The sequence below is a fragment of the Gossypium hirsutum genome, chromosome D12, assembly GCF_007990345.1.
Source record: "Gossypium hirsutum isolate 1008001.06 chromosome D12, Gossypium_hirsutum_v2.1, whole genome shotgun sequence".
Taxonomy (NCBI): Eukaryota; Viridiplantae; Streptophyta; class Magnoliopsida; order Malvales; family Malvaceae; genus Gossypium; species Gossypium hirsutum.
The window spans coordinates 55630074-55650546 of NC_053448.1; the positions used below are offsets into that span (position 1 = coordinate 55630074).

At 33.5% G+C, this 20473-nt stretch overlaps 1 protein-coding gene and 2 long non-coding RNA genes across 5 annotated transcripts; 1 reads left to right on the top strand and 2 right to left on the bottom strand.

The window, feature by feature from the left end:
* Positions 1-1164: 1164 nt before the first annotated feature.
* LOC107946847 (putative glycerol-3-phosphate transporter 1) lies at positions 1165-4219 on the top strand. 3 transcript variants are annotated; one of them, XM_016881325.2, is made up of 3 exons: positions 1165-1424; positions 2267-3308; positions 3400-4219. In XM_016881325.2, exons 2-3 carry the CDS (start codon positions 2306-2308, stop codon positions 3966-3968), a joined length of 1572 nt encoding a protein of 523 aa, XP_016736814.1. In that variant the 5' UTR covers positions 1165-1424; positions 2267-2305; the 3' UTR covers positions 3969-4219. The 3 variants fall into 3 exon arrangements, with proteins under 3 accessions (XP_016736814.1, XP_016736816.1, XP_016736817.1); XM_016881327.2 differs by having other exon boundaries at positions 1224-1424; positions 2283-3308; XM_016881328.2 differs by lacking the exon at positions 1165-1424 and adding an exon at positions 1439-1629 and having other exon boundaries at positions 2283-3308.
* Positions 4220-8578: 4359 nt separating this feature from the next.
* LOC107947640 (uncharacterized) lies at positions 8579-10531 on the bottom strand. The gene is made up of 3 exons (XR_005921891.1): positions 10483-10531; positions 9122-9435; positions 8579-8985 (listed from the first exon to the last, which is right to left on the bottom strand). It is a non-coding gene; the product is annotated as an uncharacterized lncRNA (long non-coding RNA).
* A 169-nt stretch (positions 10532-10700) lies between these two features.
* On the bottom strand, positions 10701-12168 carry LOC107898374 (uncharacterized). The gene is made up of 2 exons (XR_005921892.1): positions 12131-12168; positions 10701-10897 (listed from the first exon to the last, which is right to left on the bottom strand). It is a non-coding gene; the product is annotated as an uncharacterized lncRNA (long non-coding RNA).
* Positions 12169-20473: the final 8305 nt, after the last annotated feature.

Below are 20473 nucleotides of genomic sequence, written 5' to 3' on the forward strand. Positions count from 1 at the left end.
ATTTTATGTCAACAAGTTGAGTCAGTATATGAACCTTCCGAGTGAGATTCATTGGAAAGCAGTCAAACGAATGCTAAGGTATCTTATTGGGACTGGTGATCATGGTTTATATTTCTCCAAAGGGCGAGTTGAGGTTGTTGGTTACTCGGATGCTGACTGGGCCTCTTCTGTTGAAGATTGACGTTCCACCACAGGGTATGTTGTGTACCTGGGACCAAACCTTGTTGCGTGGGGTTCCAAGAAACAAAATGTTGTGTCCAGGTCATCATCTGAAGCAGAGATCGAAGCCTCGCCAACTGCGTATCGGAGCTTTTGTAGGTTAAACAACTGATAGATGAGATTGGTTTGTCAAATTGTCCGCCACTTGTGACCTGGTGCGATAATACTTCTACGGTATCTATAGTTGCAAATCCCACACATCATGCACCAATAAAGCATGTAGAGATAGATCACCACTTTGTCCGGGAAAAGGTTCTCGATGGAACCGTCATCAGAACAAATCACTGATGTCCTTACCAAGCCTATTACACCTAAGCAATTTGAATCATTTTGGCAAGCTCTTCGAGTTCTCACACAAAATGATGCTCTCAAATGTTCAGACAACAAAGAAACCGGGAGAATGTTAGAATAATAGCTTATCTAGGGACTAGCTTATGTTTTTATCATATTAAGTTTGTTGTTAGTTGATATTGGTTGTTGATAACTGTTAGTAGTTACTGTTAGTTGTTATTAGCAGTTATTGGCTACATGCTTTTCTATATAAGCATGCACAGTCTCTACTCAAGAAGAGAGAACTTTGATTTATCTCCTTTGAAGTAATACAAGAATTATTCAGGTTATCGTCTATTTGTCAAACTTAACAAATGCAATCTATGATCAAGAGAGTATGCAAAGATTAATATACAATTATTTGGGTTAGGGTTTAGGGTATACCATGCTTATTTCTAACTATATATAATTATTTTCAAGAAAAATATGTTATAAATGAACAAAAATTTGACTTCCACTTTTTTTTTTCTCTTTTTAAATTCACTTTCACGTGTAAGTTTACTGCAAGAAACAGCGTTATGCATGTAAACCAAACACGTGTTTTTCTCAAAGTGAAATTCAGTAAATTTACCTGAAATTAGAGCTATACATGAATTAGAAATCCAAAACCTGATTGGGGACTTAAATAGGGGCATGATCGGAAATTTGTATCTTTAAATTATTATTTACGTCCACTTTAAGAATCCAACTCCGGCCGCTAGGAATTTGAAACCGTGAAGCGTTTTTCGTTCATTTAACAAGTGAAGAACTAGAGGAGAGCTCAAAACCAAAAATAACAAGACAGAGAGAGAAGGGTGTCATACATGAGAATGGAGATTATGTTTTGAGAAAATTAAGAAAGGTATCAAAGTTAGTGTGCTCAGCTAAATTAAGAGGTAAATTGATCTTGTTCTTCACGCATTCTTTTTTATTGTGTCTGTAAAGTTTTAATGCTTCTAAATAGTTTTGACTTTATTCCTATTTTTTTCCTTTAAGTCCTTCGGTTTGATTCTTTCCTGCTAACGTTGATTTTCATTAAGGGAATCTCTCCCCTGGAAGCCAATTTCACAAACTGGATTTTTTCTTCTTTTCCTACCAAATGTATTCTGCTTGCCCCTGTTTTTTTGGTGATCTCTGTATTTTCATGTAGAATCTGTATTCGGTATTTTTTTTTTAAGTCTGAACTTTAGATCGTGTTTTATTTATTTTTTTCATTTTGTAAGATTCTATTAATTTTGTTTAATGTTGAATGATCTACTTGAAATTTGGCTACAATCTATCCAAAGCTTCAGTTAATTTCTTTGTTAAATTTGAGACTGTTCAATGTTTTGAAAGGTATGAAATTGGGGTCTTTCCTTTGGAGAAGACAAGGTATATCTATCCTCCTTTAAGTTGTTTCCAAAGAACTGATTTCTCTTTGTACCTCTGAAATTGTATTGAACTTTTGACTACAATTTTACGGAATTTTTTTAGCACAGTATCTCAATCATACAGGCGCTTTTTTTCTCTGGCTCGTTCACTTTACAAGAAATAGGTGCTTCCTCGTTGTGTGGTTTAGGATGAATTAAATTAAATTTTATTGTTTGATTATAAATTACAATTACCTTTTATAATCTAGAATTGTATTTGGTTTGTTTGCTGTTTTATTTCTATAAATTCTTTGTTAGATTAAGAATTCGTTTGGAATTGTATATCGAATTAAATTCTCACATTGCTCACTGATTTCGTAATTCTCTAGCTTTCTGTATTATCAGGGTTTGCAGCTCTGCTTTCTCACATGGCTTCGCTAAGTAAATTGCCAGCTTTGAGAAATTATAGCAAGCCTTTTGGAATTCGTTTCCTAGAATACATTAAGAAAGGAAAGCTTTCCTATAAAACTCATCAAGCAATTGCGTTGATCGTAACATTTTTGGCTTACACTTGCTACCATGCGACAAGGAAAACAACAAGCATTGTGAAGAGTGCTCTCGATCCTCAATCACCTGATGTAGGCTTGAGGTTCCCATGGAGGATGACATACCTCAGTTCACCTGCTGAAAAAAAAAGATTTTCTTGGGTTTTAGGAGACGGTTGGGCACCATTTAATGGATCCGATGGTTCGGCCTTGCTCGGTGAACTAGACGTGGCTTTCCTCTCGGTATATACTTTAGGAATGTACTTTTCCGGTCACTTAGGTGACAGGATGAATTTAAGGGTCTTTTTGACAGTAGGAATGGTTGGAACTGGCTTGTTTACTTCACTATTTGGCGTTGGGTACTGGGCTAAAATCCACAGTTTTTACTATTTCCTTATAGTACAAATGATTGCTGGTTTATTTCAATCAACGGGATGGCCCTCAGTTGTTGCAGTGGTGGGTAACTGGTTTGGGAAGAAAAAGAGAGGTTTGATTATGGGCATATGGAATGCTCACACATCTGTTGGGAACATTGCTGGTTCATTGATTGCTTCAGCACTGTTGAGCTATGGATGGGGTTGGTCCTTTGTTGTGCCCGGTCTGCTCATTGCTTTCGTGGGTTTGTTGGTTTTCCTTTTTCTGCCTGTTAGCCCCGAATCGGTCGGAGCTGATAAAGAAGAAGATGAAGTGGGTTCTCCTAGGAAGATCGGAGAGGGAGTAACAGAGCCTCTATTAGGCTCAGATGCTGAGATCAAGGAAACAGCCGTGGGGTTCATTGAAGCTTGGAAAATCCCTGGGGTTGCTCCTTTTGCTTTTTGCCTCTTCTTTGCCAAATTGGTCGCTTACACATTTCTCTATTGGCTCCCATACTACATTAGCCATACAGGTATTCTAATATATCTTTTTGACTTACAATTCTGACATTTTTTGTAACTATGTTCGTTTCTAAATCTCTTGTATATTCATCGATCTTGCAGCGATCGAGGGAAAATATTTATCGAGTGAGACAGCAGGAAACTTGTCAACATTCTTTGATATTGGAGGGGTTCTCGGAGGAATCTTAGCCGGACACATTTCGGATCGCCTAGATGCCAGAGCCATAACAGCAGCAACTTTCATGTACTGCGCGATCCCTGCTCTCTATTTCTATCGTACTTACGGGCACATTTCCTTGGTAATGAACATAGCCCTCATGTTCATTTGCGGCATGTTTGTAAATGGTCCCTATGCTCTCATAACAACCGCTGTGTCGGCCGACCTGGGAACGCACAGTTCGTTAAGGGGGAACTCAAAGGCATTGGCAACCGTGACAGCAATCATAGATGGAACAGGTTCAGTTGGTGCTGCAATTGGACCAATTCTAACTGGCTACATTTCTGCCAAGAGCTGGAGTGCGGTTTTCATGATGCTCATGGGAGCAGCTCTAGTTGCAGGGCTGTTGTTGACAAGGTTATTGGTGGCTGAGGTGGTTGCAAGGATTTCTGAATCAAGGTCCCAAGCAGGAGGATCCCAACCAACATCTCAAGATGAAGAACTGGGTGTATGATTTTATTTGTAGAAGCTCCAACTGTATAAAGCGTGTGTGTTTTTTCATAATCAGTCTTTGCTCATGGATAGAACATGAAGGGGGAAGATCCTTTGATTATGGCCTTGGGGAAGCCAAGGTTTTTGTGGCAATTCTCCGTGATTAACATGGGCGATAAAAGAAAGGGCAGGGAGAGAGGAAGCTCCGTGCCCAATTTGTATATGTACATTTTGAACGCTGTGCCTTGTTTTAAGCAGTCATATCATTGCTTATTCACAGCTTCTATTTCTATCTGAACGAGGAAGAGGCACTTACGGTTAAAAATAGTAAAAATAACTAAATAAGGGTAAATTACACCATTAGTTGCTAAATTATAACTAAGTTTTCATTTAGTCACTTAATTAAAGAAAGTTATAATTTGATCACTGAACTATTTAAATAGATGTTAAGTTGTTTTTTTTTAAATTTTGCCAATGAGCTTGAAGTGACAATTTAACAACCGATACAGTGGAGCAGTACACATCGACGAATAGAAGAACAAACTTTAGATCTAAGTCGATCTAATGATTATTGTTGGAGATCGGAGAAAAGAGATGTTTGAATTGTGATTCGCAAATTCGTGAAGCCCAAAGTTATTGCATAAAAAAATTAATTGTAGAATGGAATAGGAAAGTGAGTTTTCACTTGGTGCTCACAGTGCGAACAAAGAAAACTATATTACATCGAGTTTAGCAACTCAATTATTTAATAAAAACTTTGAATAGTTCAACAATCAAATTGCAACTTTCTTTAGTTAAATTATCAAGACAAAAACTTATCAATAATTTAATGACTAATGGTATAATTTACCCTAAGAAATAATAATCCACCGATAATGTAATTTAACCATAAATATCGATAAACGTGGATGAAATATTAAAACATATTTTATATATTTAAAAAAAACACAAATTCAAAGAAGTTATTAAAAACAACAACTACAAATCAACCACGTAAACTAAACATAAAAAATATAAATAATAATAATAATAATAATAATAAATATCCACTAAAAAAATCATCATTATGATTGATTTTGATTTTAATATTAGCCTAGTGATTTAGGTGGAAAACAGATGAAACGTACCTTTAGCTTTCCAATTACTGGATTTGAATAATCTAATACTAAATTATGTATGGACCACTGACTTGGTAGTAAATTTGGGTTCCAATAATTAATAAGATATATAAAAGCATCTGTACACCACAAAAGCAGAATAAGTACTCAAGTAATTTACTACTCATCTTTCCAAATCCCTCTATTAATTGTTTTATTAATCTTAATCTCTGACCACATTTAGTGATTATAGAATATTAGAAAAACCTTACTTCACGTCTTATCTTATATTTACTACTTTATATAACTGTGGTTGAATTTTTTTTATTAAAAAATCAATTAATTGAAATGATTAAATTGATTATTTGAAAATTATAATGTATCATATCGTACTAACATTTTATAAAAATATTTTGTATCAAAATAAAGAGATGAAAATATCTTCATATTAATATTTATTATTTTATAAAGTTAATAAATTAATTTTATTTATTTCTCAATTGAGTTGGTGTCTAATTGATTTACGGTACTAATTCAATTAAAATTTTAAATAATATTACAATTAAAAAAATTATTAAACAGAAAAAAATATATCAGAGAATATTAGAAAAATTAAAAAAAATGAAATCATATCATATACTAAAACAAATAAATTATTTAAAATTAAAAATTATTAGCTTCAACATCGATATTAATATAGAGAGAGAGAATTTTTTTTGCATTGCACTCCCGTAGTCCTATGTGCATCTCTGTCTAAGATCATAACCTAAGAAAGGAATTTTTCAAATGCAATTTTTATTCTAAAACGTTTAATACCATAGCTTAGAAGAGAATTTGGTTAAAAATAGTATGCATTCTAAATTATGATAAAATATTATTTATAATTTATATCGATTACATGAGTCGGGTCGCCATGTAAGGTATCTAGATCAACTTTTTAAATTTAGGCTCGACTTGAAAAAAGGTTTACTTTTCTCCCAAACTCGACTCAATTTAAGAAAGGTAAATCTGGATTGACTCGGCCCGTCAATATTTTATTTTTAATATTAGTTTTTATTTAAAATTAATTTTAAAAAAAATAAATATAATACAATAAATTTACTAAAAATATTAAAATAAATATTTTCTAACACATTAAAAATATTTATATTAAAAATTACTACCATAAATATAATAAATATCTTATTTATATTAACAATATAAATAAATATAATAACATTTTTATTGTATTAAATATAATTTTATATTTTATATTTCGGATTGGGTTATTTAGTTGGATAAGTTTTATTTTATAGTTTAAGTAACGAGTTTAATTATTATTGGGTTAGTGATTTAATATAAATATATATAATTAGTATTCAACATATATAATTAATACAATATTTTTTATAACATAATATATTTGAGTTGGGCTAAACTTTGGGTAAGACATATAGAAAACAAGCCTTAAATTTATCCAAGTCCATTTTTAGATCCTCGTAGTTTTGTTCAAATCCTCCCATTTTGGACAGGTTCTCAGGCTTGGACAGGTGACTTGGTCCATGAACATGTCTAATTGTCATATAATTAAAATGTTAAGACTTATGTAATTTATATATTAACAACTGAATTAGTTTATTATAAAATAAATTGAATTTTGCGTTGAAGATAATGAAAAGAAAATATGTATGGTTTTTAGATTGAAAAAAGGAAAATCAGAATTTATTCCAAACCTGCAACTTAAAATTATTGAAGCACAAAAAGTAAAATTAAAGAAAGCATTTGATACTGCCATTGCCATTGCCTTATTTGTTACAAAAGATCGGAAGAAACACTAAAAATTGTAATGGTCAACACTAATGGAAATGTGAGAATAGACATTAGGAAGTCAAAGTTGTACATGCCACCTACATTCTAATGTTCTTAAGCTCTGCCAATATCAGATTCTTCTTCTTTTATAACCATTCCCACTACATTTTGACACTGCATAACATAAAAACTAGTTGTTTAGCTCCACTCACAAGTACAAAAGTGTTTTTTTTTTCTGCTACATATATTAACTATTAACTTAAAGCAACTGTTGGGGTTTTTTCTGTAAGAGTTATTTGTACCAAATGAATATATTTTCTATAAATTTTATCAATGAATTATATGTGAAAGTATTAAAAAAAATTGTACGTGAAAGTTCTAATAAATTTATATAAAATGACGGGCCATTTGGTTTCCAATATATTGGTTTGTTATTTTGATAATATTTTGTCCTTGGATAGCCACATATAGGTTAATGATGGAATTTTCATAAAAAATTAAGAAAGCAATGCCAACCGGCCCACTCCAAAACCTGCCTGCCTGCCATTTGCCCATAAACATCGGCTTTAAGAAGAGATATTCACCTTTTTTTCGTGGATTCATATTTTTCATGGCCCATCTGTGGTATGGTTTCAAATGAAATTGAAAATGAAAGATTATTACGGACGCTAAACGTTAAAGCTAAGTTGACGAGTGCAGATATAGGGTCACTTCTTTATTGCTTTTGAGAAGTGCTTTAGAGAAATACTTTTGAGAAATATGAGTGTTTGGCATTGCTGCCAAAAAGTATTTTTGAAGAATAAAATGTCTATTTTAGACATGAGATTATAAGTAATAAATATGTATTTAAATAATGTTCAAATTAGTTAATATTATGATATTTTAGCAAAAATATAAAAAAAATAATTTATTATAACTTATTGTTAATATTTTAATATATAATATTAATTTTAAATATTTCTAAGTAATTAATATTAATTAATTATAAAATTTAATTAGAATATATAAACTATATTTAAATATTTAAATATAAAAATTAAATATTTGTAATTAGATATTGACAGGTTTGTATTATTATAAAAATTATTTTTTATTTTTAATTAATGCTTTAACACATTTGTATTATTTTATTTTAAAATGTATTTGAATATGTAACTCATATTATATACTAACATAACATAGAAAACATAAACCTAACGAATTAAAATATTACATATATTTGGATTAAAGTTTTAAAAAGGAATAATATTTATATACCAAATATAAATACTAAAAATTTGTCAGTGGCATTTACAATTTAAAGTGAATTCATTAAACTAGATGCTATATTTGATAAGCATATGAAAATGATTTGATTATATTAAATAAATGATTTGATTAATACAATACTTATATTTGATAAGTATATGAAAATGAAATTTGGTTAATAGAATACTTATATTTGAGGAGTTCAACAATCCATCAATATTATCTAAATCATACAATAACATTTATCTAAATCATACAATAACATTTAAGGAGTTCAACAATCCATCAATATTAAAATGGGAGTTGGCTTTTCTTTCTTCAGTAAGACCAATTTTTAACACAAGCACTGAAAACATTGAATTTTGCAAGAACAATCAAAAGGTCAATGCATAATCTGTACCAAGAAATATCAAGTGTTCTGGAACATGATGAACAATACACATATAAAAGCAAATTCATTCCCAGATATCAGCAAAAACTGAATCATCAAGACAAAGGGGAAAGACAATTTTCTATATCTTCATCTACAAATTGTACCACTATAAAATCGGATTTCAAGGTCAAGCTTCTTGTTTTCTAGATCAGTTCCTAAAAGAAGTGTACAAATCGGAAAAAATTCTTCAAAGAATGACACCTACGAGTCAACTATACTAAAATAGCATTACATATATGTATAAAAAAAACACTATACCAAAATAGCCAAAAAAAATTTTACTCGACAGACTTTGTGTAGCTTCCTGGGATATTTACTAGCTTTGCATGATGAGTGTTTTGATCAACCTCCACTTTGTTGTATATCACAGCAGCTCCAAAGCTCCTAGCAGGGTTGATACCAGTCCCAGTGACTGGTATTGTGGCAAGGTGAACCATGAACACTGCAAATCCTATGGGGAGTGGTGCCAACACCTGGTTTGTTTTACACATGCCAAAATTTAATCACTCCCAGTTTTATTATTAATAATCGGATTTAAACCCTAACTTGATATATACACATATAAAAAGAGATATTGAAGAGATGATGAGTGGATTAAAGAGTACATACAGGAACATGGGAATCCCTAGCATTCCTCTTGGGATCAATGGTGGAGAAAATGGTGTAGACAAGAACAAAGGTACCAATGATCTCAGCACCTAAACCAGTGCCCTTGTTGAACCAACTTTGGAGCTCATTAGCACCACCTCCATAGTCGTTGTAGTAAGTCTTTTGGAAAGCTTTGACCAATCTACACCCGCATATGGCACCCAAGCACCCGTTGTAGTAAGTCTTTACTTCCCATAAAGAACTGGGAGAGGACGCCTCAGATGAGGGGGTGGAATTCGACCTTTACTTCCCATTTTTAGTGGCTACTGTATGACCTGTGCAAAGACATACAACTCATAGGAACACTGCTGCTCTCCACTTTGATTGACTTCATTAAGAAACTTGAAAACTATTCATTCATCATGTGACATGAATAACAATCTGATATTGATGCAATGCTGGGGGATTTTAGTACATGCATGCAACACAACACAGTCAAGGAACAATAAATACAATTGAGGGTCTGTTTGATTGCCAGTAAAATATTTTCCGTAAAATTATTTCTGAAAAATGTTTTACTTTTCTGTAAAATGATTTACTGGAAAATATTTTCTGGTGTTTGATTGAATCTGTGTAAAATATTTTCTGCAGCTTGGCAGATTTTTTGAAAATATTTTTCGAAAAAGTTGTTTTTACATATATTAATATATATTAATAAATTTTTATATTTTAAATTATTTTTACATATATTACAATGATTTATTTATAATAATACTCAATTATTAAGCTACAATATTAATCGTTATAAATTGAAAAAAACTAATATCAAATAAATTATTTGTAATTGTGTTAAAAAAACAATATTGAATAATTAAAAAAACAAGTTACTGGAAAATCGATAAACAGAAGCAATTTTCTACCGGAAATGAAGGAAGGAATGAAGGAGGCGATAGAGAGGAGAGCACGGAAAATGTCTTACGGAAATTGAAAGGGTAAGACATTTTCCCTAAAATGTAACCCATTTTCCCTTGTTTTGGAGTTCATTCTCCAAATGGAAAATGTTTTCCGCCAATCAAACGCTGGAAAAGTTGGAAATGATTTTCCGAAAAATCAATTCCGTCAATCAAACAGACCCTGAATCTATAATCCAACTTAAACTCAATGACAAAAACATTAAGGAATATGTAGAAGATTTCATTAAATAATACTTATTATCAAAGTGATTACTCCTTTGTAGTATCCTAGTCCATTTCATTTTGCTCATACAGTTTTAAAATTGAAAGAACATTCTATCATAACAATGTCCAGCATATTAGATATAAAGTAAAGCATTATGTAAACACAAAGCCATAAGCAAATTGGTCTGCACACAGAAGCATTACAAGTGTCACCAAGGCAGTTGTGACCAGCATAACAACAACTTCAGCTATGTAACACCCCTTACCCGTATTCCTTAACGGAACAGAGTATGAGGTATTACTAATTTTAATTTTTTTTAAAAAAAAATTCGACAACATTTCTGCTTATTTTTACGTACAACCCCCTGCAAGTTTTCAATCACACTTTCAAACAATTCCAATAATCCAACCAAAAACAGTAGTATGATCATACTCAATTTGTCTAATAATAAACATCAACATTTTAAACCGAAACATACTATATATTTGTTTACGCCATAATACATAAAGTCGTCTATACATGCCATGTTTCCAAAATATGAGTTGCAAAATACCCAAGCGTTGATGATAGTGTTGATGATTATCTGACTCCGCCCAAGTTCCGAGTTGATTGATGTCACTATAATCAAGAGGAAAATAAAACCGAGTAAGCATACAGCTTAGTAAGTAAACATATGACAGATAAATAAATTTCTCACAAGGTTACACCATAGTATAATTTTAATCACCAATAAATTTCATTGTTTGTTCAATTTCCAGCAAGCTGTTTTTCTGCGTCATAGTCACTAATTTATTTTTATCTGGAGCTACAGGACTTCAAATTGAATTCCGTAAATTTTCTCCGAAACTAGACTCATGTACCTTTCCACCATAAAATTTTCAAAATTTTTGGTTTAGCCAATTAGTACAGTTTATTCTTTAAACTTTCCTCTGTTTCACTGCCTGAGAGCTCTGACCTCCCTTTACTAAAATTTACTGAACTCCATGTAAAAAATTCAAACAATGTTCTCGTTTATTTCTATTAAAAATAGACTCATTAAGGAATCCAGGCATATAAATTTCAAGCCATAATTATTTTTATAAAATTTTTGGTGATTTTCCAAAGTTGGAACAGGGGATTCCGAAATCAATCCAGCCCTATCTCAAATAAATCCAAATATCCCCAAATATACAACTCTTTTGCTTCCTCTGTTTCTTTCATATGAAAATAGACTCACTCAGCTTTAATTTCATATATTATTTAACCTCCAATTCATTTTCCACCATTTATGGTGATTTTTCAAAGTTTCCCAACTGCTATTGTTCAAAACAGGTTTGTATTTAAATTGTTTCTTTTGTACTTTTGATATTTCCTCCCATCTTATACATGGGTTGATTAAGTATCAAACTCACTATTGCTCCCATAAACTTTTCCACCATATATAAATATTAACCTTTCCAATTTCCTCGTTGAACACTCGGAATATCAACCGTTATCGGTGGATTCAGCACTTAACAACCACCAGTGATTCGGAGAATCAGCACTTAGCAACCCCTTGGGGGAATCAGCACTTAGCAACCCCCTTCACATTTAAAATACGGTGGAATCAGCACTTAGCAACCACCAATGATTCGGGGAATCAGCACTTAGCAACCCCTTGGGGGAATCAGCACTTAGCAACCCCCTTTATATTCAATGTACTCCGGCTTATTCCGAGTGTTCAACCGGAACCCATATTTTCAACACTTTACCACCTTTCCCAACTTAACCACATTTTTAGAATTTTTATCAAATATTTATTCTATGTTCAAATAAATCTCAACATATATCAAATAATGTCAAAATAATGCATTAAATCACATGTTTACTTACCTCGGTGCAAAATATCGTAATTTTGCAATTTACTCCACTACTTTCTCTTTTCTCCGTTTGAGGTATTCTTCTCGTCTTTCTTGATTATGGAGCTTGGAAGCTTGAAAACCCTAACTATGGCTTCCCCCTTGCTGATTTCGTTCACCATGAAGAAGATGAGCATATTTTGCCATCTTTTTTCCCATTTAATTCTATTTAATTACCAAATGACTAAAATGCACTTACTTAAAAAAAAATCTATTTCACTAATTCTATGCCCATTTTTATCCATCAACTAACTAATGGTCTAATTACCACACAAAGACCTCCAATTTAAAATTTCATAACAATTAGATACCTCTAAGATGTAGAACTCAACTTTTTCACTTTTTACAATTTAGTCCTTTTGACTAAATTGAGTGCCCAAATGTCGAAATTTTCGAACGAAATTTTTACAAAAATTTTTCGTGAAATATTAGACCATGAAAATATAGTAATAACCATATTTTCTCTCGTCGGATTTGTGGTTCCGAAACCACTGTTCCGACTAGGCTCAAAGTCGGGCTGTTACACTTCTCCCCCTTAGGGATTTTCGTCCCCGAAAATCTTACCAGAAAAGAGGTTTGGGTACTGTTTCCTCATAACTTCCTCCGGTTCCCACGTAGCCTCTTCCATTCCATGTTTTTGCCACAACACTTTCATTAAGGCTACACTTTTATTCCTTAACTGTTTGACTTCTCGAGCCAGAATCTTTATCGGTTCCTCCTCATAAGTCATATCTAGTCGAACTTCAATCTCTGTAGGAGAAACTATATGTGAAGGATCCGAACGATAACGTCGCAACATCGATACATGAAATACATTATGTATCCTTTCCAACTCTGCCGGTAAAGCTAACCGATAAGCTACAGGTCTAATTCTTTCAATAACTTCATACGGTCCAATAAATCGTGGACTCAATTTACCTTTACGCCCAAATCTCAGAATCTTCTTCCATGGAGATACCTTCAAGAACACTTTATCACCCACTTTAAACTCAATTTCTTTCTCTCAGAATCTGCAACACAGTCCTCATATGTTCTGCATGCTCGGATTCATCCCGTGAATAAATTAAAATATCATCTATGAACACTACCACAAATTTATCCAGATACGGCCGAAAAATTCAGTTCATTAAATCCATAAAAATAGCCGGAGCATTAGTCAACCCAAAAGGCATTACCAGAAATTCATAGTGTCCATACCTCGTTCTAAAAGCGGTTTTTTGCACATCGGACTCTTTAACTCTCAACTGATAGTAACCAGACCTCAGATCGATCTTTGAAAACACTGTTGCCCCTTTTAGTTGGTCAAACAAATCATCAATTCTCGGTAAAGGATACTTGTTCTTTATAGTCACTTTGTTGAGCTGACGATAGTCAATAAGAAAGTCTCATAGAGCCGTCCTTCTTTTTCACGAATAGCACAGGAGCACCTCAAGGAGAAAAACTTGGCCTCACAAATCTTTTATCTGTCAATTCTTGTAACTGAGCTTTTAATTCTTTCAATTCAGTCGGAGTCATCTGATACGGAGCAATAGAAATCGGTGTAGTATCCGGTAACAAGTCAATAGCAAACTCAACTTCTCTAATCGGAGGTAACCCAGGCAGCTCCTCTAGAAATACGTTTGGAAATTCACAAACTACCGGCACTGATTCAAGCTTCGACCCAGTAATACCAGTATTCAACACATAAGCAATATAGACTTCACATCCTTTTCTCAAGTATTTCTGAGCAGAGATGTGCGAAATCACCATAGGCAATTTATTCGACTCCTCTGCTTTAACCCGGAGAATTTCACCGTTTTCACATTTTAATTCTAGAATTTTCTGTCTACAATTTACCTTGGCATCATGCAATATCAACCAATCCATCCCCAAAATAACATCAAACTCATCAAATGGTAACAACATCAAATTAGCCGGGAAACAGTGACTTCGAATCATCAAAGGACAATTCTTGCAAATCTTATCGACTAAGACATACTTGCCTAAAGGATTTGATACTTTAACTACAAATTCAGTATTTTCAACGGGCAATTTCTTACTAGATACCAAATTTACACATACATATGAATGAGTAGAACCAGGGTCAATCAAAGCAACAACATCAATATCATGAAGAGAAAATGTATCAGTAATCACGTCAGGAGATTATGCATCCTCACGAGCACGTATGGCATAAGTTTTGGCAGGCGCTCTAGTTTCTGATCTCCTAGCTGTATCTTTTATTACACTTTTACCACTGGCTTTGCTTCTAACATTCCTCGGTGATCTACTTCTACCAACAATATCACCCGATCCAGCTCTTTGTAATCTTTCTTCCTCTATTCTCTCAGGGAAATCTTTTATATAGTGCTCTTGAGAACCACATCTGAAGCAAGCTCGTTTAAATCCCCAACACTCACCAGCATGTCGCTTGCCACACTGTTGACACTCAGGTCTGGTATTCCCCACACTGCCCGCACTGGCCACTGAGGTAGCTTGAGTTTTAGCTCCAGAATATGGTTTCCCTCGATCTCTACGTGAATACCCAGATGAACCAGTTGGTTGTGGATCCATCCCTTTAAACTTCTTCGATTTAGATTGAAAGGTCCTGCTCATTGACCTTTTTCTTACATCTCGAGCTTCCATCTCCGCTCTTCTCTTTTCTTTACTCAGTTCTTCAGCCTTACAGACTCGATCAACCAATACTACAAATTCTTTTAACTCTAAAACCCCAACATGCAATCTGATATCTTCGTTTAACCCATATTCGAATCTTTTACACATAATAGCCTCTGTGGACACACATTCCTGGGCATATTTGCTGAGCCTAACAAACTCCCGTTCATATTCTGCCACTGACCTTCGGCCCTGTTTCAATTCGAGAAACTCCTTGCGTTTCTGATCAATAAACAGTTGGCTTATATATTTCTTCCTGAATTCCTCCTGGAAGAAGTCCCAAGTAACTCTTTCTTTCAAAACCACCGATTTTAATGTTTTCCACCAACGGTATGCTGAATCCTTCAGTAAAGACACAGCACATTTCAAACATTCCTCAGGAGTACAGGATAATTCATCAAATACCCGGATAGTATTTTCAAGCCAAAACTCTGCTTTTTCCGGATCATCATCAACATTAGCCCTGAAATCTTCAGCCCCATGCTTTCGAATTCTGTCAACTGGTGGTTTACTTGATCTTACCAACCCAACACTTTGTGGAGCTACGGGGACCGGTTGAGGAATAGGAGGGGGTGGAGGAGGTGGAACATGCGGATTTGCACGAACATATTCTGTATACCAATCACTCATCATCCGGAGGAAGGCTTCCCGAGCCTCATCCTGGCTATTTGTCTCATGTCTACTCTCTTCATGCGTGGTCCCTTGTGCGGGAGCCGGCACGTTACTTTCAACATCATCTGCCATACTTCGGTCAGGATCCATTTACTATATAAAACAAAATTTTAAATTGTCAGAAATTATCACACTATCACAATATATTTATGGCATGTATAGACTGACTTTCACACATATTTTATTTGTCCGAGAACCGACTAAACCGTAGCTCTGATACCACTAAAATGTAACACCCCTTACCCGTATTCCTTAACGGAACAGAGTATGAGGTATTACTATTTTTTTTTTAAAAAATTTCGACAGCATTTCTACTTATTTTTACGTACAACCCCCTGCAAGTTTTCAATCACACTTTCAAACAATTCCAATAATCCAACCAAAAATAGTTGTATGATCATACTCAATTTGTCTAATAATAAACATCAACATTTTAAACCGAAACATACTATATATTTGTTTACGCCATAATACATAAAGTCGTCTATACATGCCATGTTTCCAAAATATGAGTTGCAAAATACCCAAGCGTTGATGATAGTGTTGATGATTATTTGACTCCGCCCAAGTTCCGAGTTGATTGATGTCACTATAATCAAGGGGAAAATAAAACCGAGTAAGCATACAGCTTAGTAAGTAAACATATGACAGATAAATAAATTTCTCACAAGGTTACACCATAGTATAATTTTAATCACCAATAAATTTCATTGTTTGTTCAATTTCCAGCAAGCTGTTTTTCTGCGTCATAGTCACTAATTTATTTTTATCTGGAGCTACAGGACTTCAAATTTAATTCCATAAATTTTCTCCGAAACTAGACTTATGTACCTTTCCACCATAAAATTTTCAGAATTTTTGGTTTAGCCAATTAGTACAGTTTATTCTTTAAACTTTCCTCTATTTCACTGCCTGAGAGCTCTGACCTCCCTTTACTAAAATTTACTTAACTCCATGTAAAAAATTTAAAAAATGTTCTCGTTTATTTCTATTAAAAATAGACTCATTAAGGAATCCAGGCATATAAATTTCAAGCCATAATTATTTTTATAAAATTTTTGGTGATTTTCCAAAGTTGGAACAGGGGATTCCGAAATCAATCCAGCCCTATCTCAAATAAATCCAAATATCCCCAAATATACAACTCTTTTGCTTCCTCTGTTTCTTTCATATGAAAATAGACTCACTCAGCTTTAATTTCATATATTATTCAACCTCCAATTAATTTTTCACCATTTATGGTGATTTTTCAAAGTTTCTCAACTGCTGTTGTTCAAAATAGGTTTGTATTTAAATTGTTTCTTTTGTACTTTTGATATTTCCTCCCATCTTATACATGGGTTGATTAAGTATCAAACCCACTATTGCTCCCATAAACTTTTCCACCATATATAAATATTAACCTTTCCAATTTCCTCGTTGAACACTCGGAATATCAACCGTTATAGGTGGATTCAGCACTTAGCAACCACCAGTGATTCGGGGAGTCAGCACTTAGCAACCCCTTTCACATTCAAAGATATGGTGGAATCAGCACTTAGCAACCACCAATGATTCGGGGAATCAGCACTTAGCAACCACTTGGGGGAATCAGCACTTAGCAACCCCCTTCACATTTAAAATACAGTGGAATCAGCACTTAGCAACCAACAATGATTCGGGGAATCAGCACTTAGCAACCCCTTGGGGGAATCAGCACTTAGCAACCCCCTTCACATTTAAAATACGGTGGAATCAGCACTTAGCAACCACCAATGATTCGGGGAATCAGCACTTAGCAACCCCTTGGGGGAATCAGCACTTAGCAACCCCCTTTATATTCAATGTATTCCGGCTTATTCCGAGTGTTCAACCGGAACCCATATTTTCAACACTTTACCACCTTTCCCAACTTAACCACATTTTTAGAATTTTTATCAAATATTTATTCTATGTTCAAATAAATCTCAACATATATCAAATAATGTCAAAATAATGCATTAAATCACATGTTTACTTACCTCAGTGCAAAATATCGTAATTTTGCAATTTACTCCACTACTTTCTCTTTTCTCCGTTTGAGGTATTCTTCTCGTCTTTCTTGATTATGGAGCTTGGAAGCTTGAAAACCCTAACTATGGCTTCCCCCTTGCTGATTTCGTTCACCATGAAGAATATGAACATATTTTGCCATCTTTTTCCCATTTAATTCTATTTAATTACCAAATGACTAAAATGCCCTTACTTAAAAAAAAATCTATTTCACTAATTCTATGCCCATTTTTGTCCATCAACTAACTAATGGTCTAATTACCACACAAATACCTCCAATTTAAAATTTCATAACAATTAGATACCTTTAAGATGTAGAACTCAACTTTTGCACTTTTTACAATTTAGTCCTTTTGACTAAATTGAGTGCCCAAACGTCGAAATTTTCGAACGAAATTTTACGAAAATATCCGCGAAATTGTAGACCATGAAAATATAATAATAACCATATTTTCTCTTGTCGGATTTGTGGTTCCAAAACCACTGTTCCGACTAGGCCCAGAGTCGGGCTGTTACAAGCTATGCCTGAAAAAACAATTAAACGAGCATTAGAGTGAAGCATATGCTAGCAAAAGCAGCACTAGAATACTTTGAATAAACAAAAGAGTGCAACTGGTTACGACTTACACGCTGATGTTTCAAATGCTTCTAATTGAGGAGATAATCTGGCTATGATGTCAAAGATGGAAACAGATGTGCACTTACACTTGTTTGAATGCTCTTCAAGATTTCTTTCTGTGTTTCCATTTTACCATCCAGGTTCTGAATACGTTGATTCAAATGCTTCTTCGCAGCCTGCCATTGTAGGATTGTGAACTAATTAGAGGCTCTGTGAATATCTCATAGCATACCATTTTAATATAAAAACTAATTAGAAAAACACAAATTGGAAGATGTATATTCATTAAGAAAACTTCAACATTACAAAAACACTCTGCAGCAAAATTTCCAAGAAAACATTTCATCAAATAATAAATTCAGTGAACTTAAACGAAAAAAGAATACACACTGGAGGAGTAAGTAGAAACGAAATCTTCCGCTTTTGGAAAGACTATAACCAAAGTCTTTTAGTTTCTACTCGATCTCACTGTATATGGAATTAATTAAAAGGCAACTTTCCATTAACATGAATCACAATTACTTTGACTAGCCAAATCCTCTTTTAGTAAAATAAATAAACTTCGTGGCATTTTCACAGAAAACTGCTTCAGTGAAGCTTTTGACCCTAAACCATGATAGAAAGTGCAACGAAGAGAGCATCTGAGACAGAATCCAGATGTTTTCCATATTGAGTTTTGTGACCCAGAAAATATCAGAGAACGAAATGGCCTAGTAATTAGAGAAGGAAAGGAAAAAAATATGTTCGTCAAATTACAAAGCAGACAGCATGAATGAGGTAATTGTAGAAGTTAACATCAAAATGTAGAAGTATCGATTTTGTTCAATAATGCAGATGCAAATAAATCAAAAGTGGCAGATGCAAATACATAAGGTGCCCAAACGAAATCCAATTTCATACCGATTTCATCAACTGAAATGCTGTAATTACTGTGCCTATAAAACAAAGCAGTTTTAACAGAATCCATGAGTTGGGGTTCGGAACCCAGAAGCAGATTCAATAGAGAGAGGGTGAACAATCGAAGAATGTAAAATTTCTGTAAAATTTTTGCTAAACCCTAAATAGTCAGAAAACAACTAAAAACAAAGCAGAATGAATAATTAAAGAGAAGAAGAAAAGAAACTCACCAGCGGAAGAGGAACAAAGAACCAGAGGAAAAGAAACAAAGGCTAAGAACTTATATTTCAGGCAAAGAACCAGAGGGAAGAACGGTTTTTGGGGGAGAAAAATGGAAATTAACAGCCAAAAGCACTCTTGGCTGAAGAAAAAGAGAAAATTTTAGCTTCTTCATCTGGAGAAAAGGACTTCTCCGATGGCGAATTTTTTCTGAAATGGAAGCCGTTCTTCGTTCCTTTTAAGAGAAAAGGACTTTTTATTGAAAAAGTCCTTCTAAAACGCAAAAGAGAACGGGCCCATAGTGTTCGATACTGTTCGCATAATTAAAATCTTAAAAACTTTCCTCTTTTTCTATAAGTCGTTTAGTTCTTATTTTTTGTTTTGCCTAGCGGTGGTGCTCGTTTTTAGGTTAGTTATCGCCCGTCTTTTTCTTCATTCCACCAACTATTTTTTTCTTTTTCTTTTCATTCACTCAATGTCTCTTATCTATTTTGTGAGTATCTTTATTTGCTTCATAAATCGTGATGGACAGATGACGGTGCCTGTCATTCGCTAAAACTTCATCGGCCACCAATAATTTTTATAAAAAAATGGGTGGCTCTTTGTCAGCTTCTTAATCTTTTTTTGTTTTGAGAATATTTCAGAATAATAGATGATTTCACAAGTTAATTTAGACTCGTGTTGTCTTAAGTTTTATATTTTTTTTGTTTGTTTTTCGATTGTTTTATACAATTTTAAAATTTTTTGTCTTCTTTTGTAGCACATTTTTTAGTCTTACTTATGCATATAATTTTCCTTTTACAAGTGATTTTAAAAATGATTTTGTTCTTGTCCTCTCTAGTTTAACAAATGTTTAATTCTTTTGTCGATTTTTACCCGTCGCTTTGAACCATCCGGAACTAATTTTCTTATTGTAAAAATATCGTACTTAAATTGTAACAAAGCCAATTGCACTGTGTCATAATATCATATTGATGCTGAGGTTAAAATCTTTATTGTGTTGATAAAAGTTATCTTTCACCATCAACAATAAATGTTATTATTATTTTCCTTAAATTATATAATTTCATTCGTTAAATGCATTAATGAATTTTCCTTACAGATATTAATATTTCATCACCGAAAATATACCGATTTAAACTATTTTAACAACAACGAAACCGAATCAATTATCATAACCGACTTAATTGAAGATTATCGGGTAAATAACTAAGTCGAATTAAT

What these genes read in the sequence shown, in the direction of transcription:
- LOC107946847 (XM_016881325.2), top strand. Translation starts at nt 2,306, where the DNA reads ATGGCTTCGCTAAGTAAATTGCCAGCTTTGAGAAATTATAGCAAGCCT. An exon ending in ATACTACATTAGCCATACAG is followed by an intron (nt 3,309 to 3,399) that starts GTATTCTAATAT and finishes TCGATCTTGCAG; the next exon opens with CGATCGAGGGAAAATATTTA.